Here is a 7,019-nt window from a genome sequence, read left to right on the forward strand (position 1 = left end):
TGCTTGTTGCTTGGCTGTGCTAACTGTGACTGACTGGCAAGACTCAGCTGAGGTGTCAGCTCCTCCAGGAAGCTTTCTCCCAGCTCTTCTCAGTGCCCTATCTGCACGTGACACCTGCATATGGATGTCCTCATTGCCTCCCTTACTCAACTGCATCTCTTTTTTTTTTTGAGGCAGAGCCTCAAGTTGTCCCCCTAGGTAGAGTGCCATGGCATCATGCTCACAGCAACCTCCAACTCCTGGGCTCAAGCGAGTCTCCTGCCTCAGCCTCCCAAGTAGCTGGGACTACAGGCGCCCGCCACAATGCCCGGCTAGTTTTTGGTTGCAGCCATCATTGTTTGGTGGGCCCGGGCTGGATTTGAACCCGCCACCTTAGGTGTATGTGGCTGGCGCCTTAGCCACTTGAGCCACAGGCGCCGAGCCTCAACTGCATCTCTTTAGGCCACGGGCCACAATGTCTTCAAATCTGTACCGCCAGTGCTGGGCACATAGTAGGCATTTAGGGAACAATGGCTGAATGAATGAATGAGTGAAGGAATGAATGAAAAAATGTGTCCTACTGCTAGTTTCTCAAATTATGTTCCTATGGTCACTGAGGTTTCCCCTGCAAAAACCAACTTGAAGAAGAAGGGAGAAAAAGAAGAGATGGGTTATTATTATGTGTTTTTTTGAGATAGTCTCACTCTGTTGCCCTGGGTAGAGTGCCATGATGTCATAGCAATCTCAATCTCTTGGGCTCAAGTGATGTTCTTGCCTCACCCTTGCAAGTAGCTGGGACTGGGACTACAGGCACGCACCACAACAGCTGGCTAGTTTTTCTATTTTTAGCAGAGACAGGGTCTTGCTCTTGCTCAGGCTGGTCTTGAACTCCTGAGCTCAAGCAGTCCACTCACCTCGGCCTCCCAGAGTGTTAGGATTACAGGTGTGAGCAACTGCGCCCAGCCTATTCTGAGTGTTTAAATGTGGCTATGATGATTTTCCACTTCTTTAGTTCTCTTTTATTCTGAGAACCAAAAGGACGCCCAATTTTGCCTCCAAACTTTAGGGTCTTAGAATGTTACGGGTCCTACCCACTGCCTTCCTAGGAAACTTTAGGACTAGGGGGTGGGGAGTAGTAGCACGGAGGACATGTAACAGAGTTGACACTCTGGGATGCCCAGAGTGCTCAGAGCTAGCAGCCAGGTGAGGGTTTCTAGAAGAGGCATCCTTTGCATTTCTATTTTAAAAGATGAGATTCTTGGCTAGGGGTGGTGGCTCACTGGCCTGTGTCAGGATTGGGGAGCATGGCAAATGCTGTCCCATTTTACCTCACTCCAAATCTATTCTCTGCCTCTTCCTCATTAACAGAGTCCTTTTCTATGAGCCAGTGATATATCTGGTTTCAAAGTAATAAGCCAATCATGAAAATCCTGTCCCTCATTTTTTTCTAACCTTCCTGTAGCTTGGGTACCTATGTGGCCCACTTCTGGCGAAGGAGACATAAGCAGGACTCTGGAGGGTGGTTCTGAGAAACCTTCTGCTTTCCTGATAAAGGGGCAGAAGTGGCTGCCATAGCTGTTGGTCTTTTTGTCATCTTCCTACCCTGAATGCTGATGTGATGCCTGGAGCAAAGCAGCTATCTTGCAACTATGAAGGAAAGGGCAAGAACATTAGCTCTGACATTACCAAGCATGAAATCAATATTTGTAATTCACTCTAGAGTTTTTGTGATGCGAGTAAATGCACTGATTTATTTATGGCTCCATATTTAAGTTTCTGTTACTTATAGCCAAATATATCACACATGTTATTGGAGGGATGACCAAGATGATCCACCCTGAAGCTAGGAGCAGTTGGGGAGAGGTTATGTCAAAACTGGGTCCCTCCACGTTACCACAAGAAATGATACTCCTACCCTGCCTTTCTCCTGTTCTGGGTATTAGTTACCTGTGTTCTGTAAATGTGCCTCATTTAGCCTACTGAGTGTGAATGCCTGTAATGATCAGTGATGACACTGGGCATCCCTGGGGCTACTCAGAGCCAGTCCCATTTCCTGGGCTCCTCAGAATATGGTGGTGAATTTTCTGGGATTATTGGCTCAATTTCTACCAACATCCCCAGAGACTCTCCAGAGAAAGAGCCCACCACAGACCTGGTTTGACTCCACCTCCCACAGTGTCGTTATCAGAGGGGAGGGGTCCAACAGAGGGTACCTGCTCTGGGGGAAAAGGACAGAGCTAAGGCCTCACTTACCATAAGGATCCCTCACAGAGACAGACTACAAAAATGTCCTGAATCTTCTACCCACTCTTTACAACAGGACTTTGTAGGTCAATTCCTTCAAAAGGTGGAGTTTATTTCCCCATATCTTAAATCTGGGCTGAACTTGTTTTGGCTAGCAGTGTGGCAAAAGTGACTTTGTGCCAGTTCTAAGCTAGGGACTTAAGAGGCCTTGCATGCTTCTGCCCCCTCCTGGACCCCTTTCCAGTTCCATGCAAACAAATGCACTTTTTGCCTTTTGGAGGAGTTGCCCCTGTCACCCCAGCTGACAGCCAGTCAACCTTAAGAAGCATAGCCACTCAGCTAACATGCAGGTGGCCACACATGAAGGAGGGATCCCTGCTGAGACCAGAAGAACCGTCCGGCTAAGCCAGGCTGAAATTGCCAGCAGGACTGCAAACTAATACAGCCTTTTGGGAAAGAAGTATGGAGAATCCTCAAAGAGCTAAACACAGACCTTCCATTTGACCCTACAATCCCATTACTAGGTATCTATCTACCCAGAGGAAAAAAATGATTTTACCATAAGACATTTGTACTAGAATGTTTATCGTAGCTCGAATCATAATTACAAGGATGTAGAAACTACCCAAGTGTTCATCAACCTATGAATAGGTTAATAAACTGTGGTATATGTGTGCCATGGAATACTATTCACTCATAAAAAGAAGGAGATTTTATATCTTTTCTATTTACGTGGAAGGATTTGGAGAACACTCCTAAGTAAAGTATCATATGAATGGAAAAGCCAGCATTCCCTGTACTCAATACTAATATGAAACTAGTAGATGAACAACTACAGGCCCACCCAAGAGGAAAACACAATTAAATTCAGGAAAGGGGAAGGGGGGAAGGGAGAGGGATTGGCCAGCTCTCCCCTGATGGATACAATATATGGGGATATGGCATACTGCCTGGGTAAAGGGCTCAATTACAACATGGACGTCACCTAACAAACACAAACAATGTAATCTAATTGTATGTACCTTTATATTAATCTGAAAAAAATTGCCAGCCTGCCAAATTGGAGCTAAATAAGTTTTATGCCCCTGTGTATTGTTTGGTTTGTAACGCCTCATTACTAGCAATAGGTAGCTGATACAATCCTCCTCCTCATGGTTTACCAAGTGCTTCTGCAGACATGAGCTAATTTGATTTCCCAAACAACATCTATGAAATAAACACTATCTCTCTTAATAATGATACGCTGAGAGGTTCTGACTTGCCTGTGATCATGCAGCCAGCTCACAGTGCTCCTGACTCCAAATTCCCTGGTCTCAATTTATAAACTGCACCTACTGCAGCTCATCACTCCCAGATAGTCATCACCTCCCCGCCACCCCAAGGCCTACCTGCCTTCTCCAACCTTGCAAACCTTGAATGCCACTGTGCTCAGGCCCTGTTCATTCAAGCATCGGCCTGAATCTTGGACATCAGTCTCTTCCCACCCTGATGTGTTGTGACAGCACATCAACTCACGTGACAAGGGGAAGAGAGCCAGAGGGGCACCTTTTCCATAAGGCAATACCACACACACTAGTGTGTCCCCACTAGTGGCAGGTGGAGTAGGGGCTGGGTTTATACCCAGTTTCTCCCTGGGCCAGGCCCGGATACAGAATCTCAACCTATACCATCCTATAGAGCAGCCTTGTGAGCACCCAGAGGATTAAAGAGAGGTTCAGTGTAGCTGCATACTCAGCCGAACTAGCACCCCAGCCTTGGCATGTAACAGGCCATTCATACATGTGCTTGGGCTGATGGACTAACGGCCAACGTGGAGCGGTCAGGGATCCACCTGCTGTCAGGAGTTCCATGCCCCCTTTCTTGCTCCCCTCACACACAGCCAGAGCTACCCTGCCTGCCCTCCCCTCCCCCTAGCCACCCCCATCACTCACCGACAGGGTGGGGGTGCCCTCATCCTCCACGGTGACAACTAGGTGATAGAAACTCTGGCGCTCGCGGTCAGGAGGGGCAGGCCGTGTGGTGATCTCCCCGCTGATGCGGTCCATGCGGAAGGTCATGTCCTCGTTGCCCTCAGTGATGTAGTAGGACAGGACACTGTTGATCCCGATGTCACGGTCGGTGGCTCTCACCTGGACCACAGCAGTACCTCCACCCACGTTCTAGGAGAAGAGCCAACAAGTGGTCATTCTGGAGTCAAGGCCTTTGGGGCAAAGTTCAGCATCTGCTCCTAGCAGCCCAGCAGCTTCCCCTGGGCCTCACAAAAGCTTTGATCTATCTACCATAGAGCAATGCTGAGGATGGGAAGGATGATGGTGGCAGCGACTATATGCTGAATCCTCTCTACAACCCTATGAGGTAGGTACAGGTGCCATCCTTATTTACGGGTGAGAAAACCCAGGTGCAGGGAAGAAGCATGTGCAAGTCCACTGGGGGGAGCATGGCCTGAGAGATGGACCCCATCCTGTTGCCATCCTGCCTTCCTGAACGTCCAACCTGGCATGATACCCAGCAATGCCCAAGTGAAAATTCTCCTGGAATGGCTCAATCTTAGGACTGAATATCAGGTACATTTTTAAGGCTAGGGGTTAAGGATGTAATTAATGAAAGAGCCACAGTTTCCATCCCTCAAATCTGAGGGACTAGTAAGCCAGGCAGACATTTAAAAAGTGCTTCGTGGTTGGCTCACGTCCACTATCCCTCCCGATGTTCAGCTGCATGGTCACTGGAGCTGTGCTTACCTCATTCACACTGACATTGTATCCAAAGGGGCTCTCGATCACTGGAGGGTTGTCATTGACATCCAGGATAGTCACCTGCAGGATGTGGTCCTTCTTCCGTGGAGGGGTGCCACGGTCAGAAGCCACAACCTGCACAGAGGAGGATGGCTGAAGTCAGGGCCAAAGGGTAGAGGAGGATGAGGAACGTGGAGCCTGAAAGGGTTGTCTCCACATTGGGGAGGATTCTGGAGGGCGAAGAGACTCACTGACCCATCCCTGCCCCTGGGTGGCTTGGCCAGCCCCGGGCTCTCCCCAAAGCTTTACCTTCTGCCCCATGCTGTGACCAATCCTGGCCCAATCCTTGCCTGACTTGGGACCCTCATTTGGAGTCTGACCCCAGTGTGCTCAAGACTGTACCTCCTGACCTACCCCTGACTGTATTCTGAGCTGTGCCAGCCTCTGAATAGGACTCTGGACCTGCAACCTGACCCAAAGCTCCTCTTCTTTTATTTTATTTATTTATTTATTTAGAGATAGAGCCTCAAGCTGTCGCCCTGGGTAGAGTGCCATGGCATCACAGCTCATAGCAACCTCCAACTCCTGGGCTCAAGTGATTCTCCTGCCTCCGCCTCCCAAGTAGCTGGGACTATAGGCACCTGCCACAATGCCCAGCTATTTTTTGGTTGCAGCCGTCATTGTTGTTTGGTGGGCCCGGGCTGGATTCAAACCTGCCAGCTCAGGTGTATGTGGCTGGCGCCTTAGCCTCTTGAGGCACTGAGCTGCTCCTCTTCTTTTAGCTTCAAAATCCCCTATCTTATGCTCTCAGATCTGGCCTTTGGAAAATAGGGAGAAAGCCTCAAAGAATCTTCTCAGCAATGAGCTGGAGTCCTAGTCATAGGTTGAGCCTGTCTCTGGAAGCCTGGATGCTGCCCAGGTGGCTGTGGGGCAGCATTAAGTGCTGTGAGGAACTCAGGCCCTTGCAGAGGGGCAGCCCTGAGGTCCCTAGAGAGGCTTCCGCAAACACCCCCAGCCACAGTGATGCTGCAGTAATGGCCTTTGTGGCTCCTCACATCTGCATTTGTTTCTCACCTCAGCACAGTCAGGCTAGGGGGATTTTTTTGGTGCATTGCACAAGTGGGGAAACTGAGGCCCAGACAGAGTGGTAAGTAACCCTTCCACTGTTACTGTGGAAGAGATGGGGCTTCCCCAGCACCGTCAGACTTTCCTGGTTCTCACAGTAGGGATAGACACCTCAGCTGCTTCCTCCCAGGAACCCAGAGATCCTCCAGGTTGCCCTCTTCCCAGTGGCCTCACTGTGCTCTTGCCCTTGAGGGGTACAGCCGGCCCCATGTTACTTGGTGACAGCAGATGAACTAACCACCAGGTGTGCTGCTGGTTGAGCTCCCTCCTGGATGGTCAGTAGTGGCCAGTCCAGGAGCTGAGCCAGCAGCCACCTCTCAGCCTGAGGGGGCCAGTCCCCACCTTGAGGATATAGTGGTCCAGCTCTTCTCTGTCCAGGGGCTTGGCCACAAACACTTCACCAATGGAGTCATTGGTGGTGACAATCTCAAAAGCTCCAGCGATGTTGCCAGAGGTCAGGGAGAAGACCACCTGTTGGGGAGGAGAGAGGGTGAGTGGTGAGAAGGTGGGGAGGCACAGTGGCCAGGTCAGGCCACCCAGGCCCTCTGTTCAGCAAGCGCATTGGGAAACATACTGTTTCATCCCTCAAGGTGGGTGTGGCAGGCCCAATGAGGTGGCCATGCCTGTTGCAGGCTCCTGGGCTCGGGGGGAGGGTGTTAACATAATGGCCTGGGGGCTAAGCAAGTGGGTGTGAGTCCTACAGCACTGGTGTCACCCCAGGGCAGGGGCAATGCTACCACTGCTGGGGCAGGCACGTGCCATGAGTCACCTGGATTCCACCTGGCTCTTATAACAACTCTGTCACAAAGCACTGTTCTCTTCAGTGTGCAGAGAGGAGGCTCACAAGTGCGAAATAACTAGTCAAAGTCACAGTTTGCAAATGCTGAAGTGATTTGAGCTCACATACTTCTGACCCCAAAGCCAGCCTTTCTCGGCCCC

At 50.2% G+C, this 7,019-nt stretch overlaps 1 protein-coding gene across 1 annotated transcript in view; it reads right to left on the reverse strand.

The window, feature by feature from the left end:
* Positions 1 to 4,133: 4,133 nt before the first annotated feature.
* The window catches only part of LOC111723141 (cadherin-23-like), a 17,344-nt gene continuing 14,458 nt past the window's right edge, over positions 4,134 to 7,019 (reverse strand). Inside the window, exons 6-8 of the mRNA XM_023509605.1 lie at positions 6,423 to 6,551; positions 4,962 to 5,090; positions 4,134 to 4,382 (exon numbers count right to left, since the gene is read on the reverse strand). Coding sequence (XP_023365373.1) covers positions 4,134 to 4,382; positions 4,962 to 5,090; positions 6,423 to 6,551 — 507 coding nt within the window. The remainder of the gene's footprint in view (positions 4,383 to 4,961; positions 5,091 to 6,422; positions 6,552 to 7,019) is intronic.

Source organism: Otolemur garnettii, unplaced genomic scaffold (assembly GCF_000181295.1).
Source record: "Otolemur garnettii isolate 467f Iridium unplaced genomic scaffold, OtoGar3 scaffold00008, whole genome shotgun sequence".
NCBI lineage: Eukaryota > Metazoa > Chordata > Mammalia > Primates > Galagidae > Otolemur > Otolemur garnettii.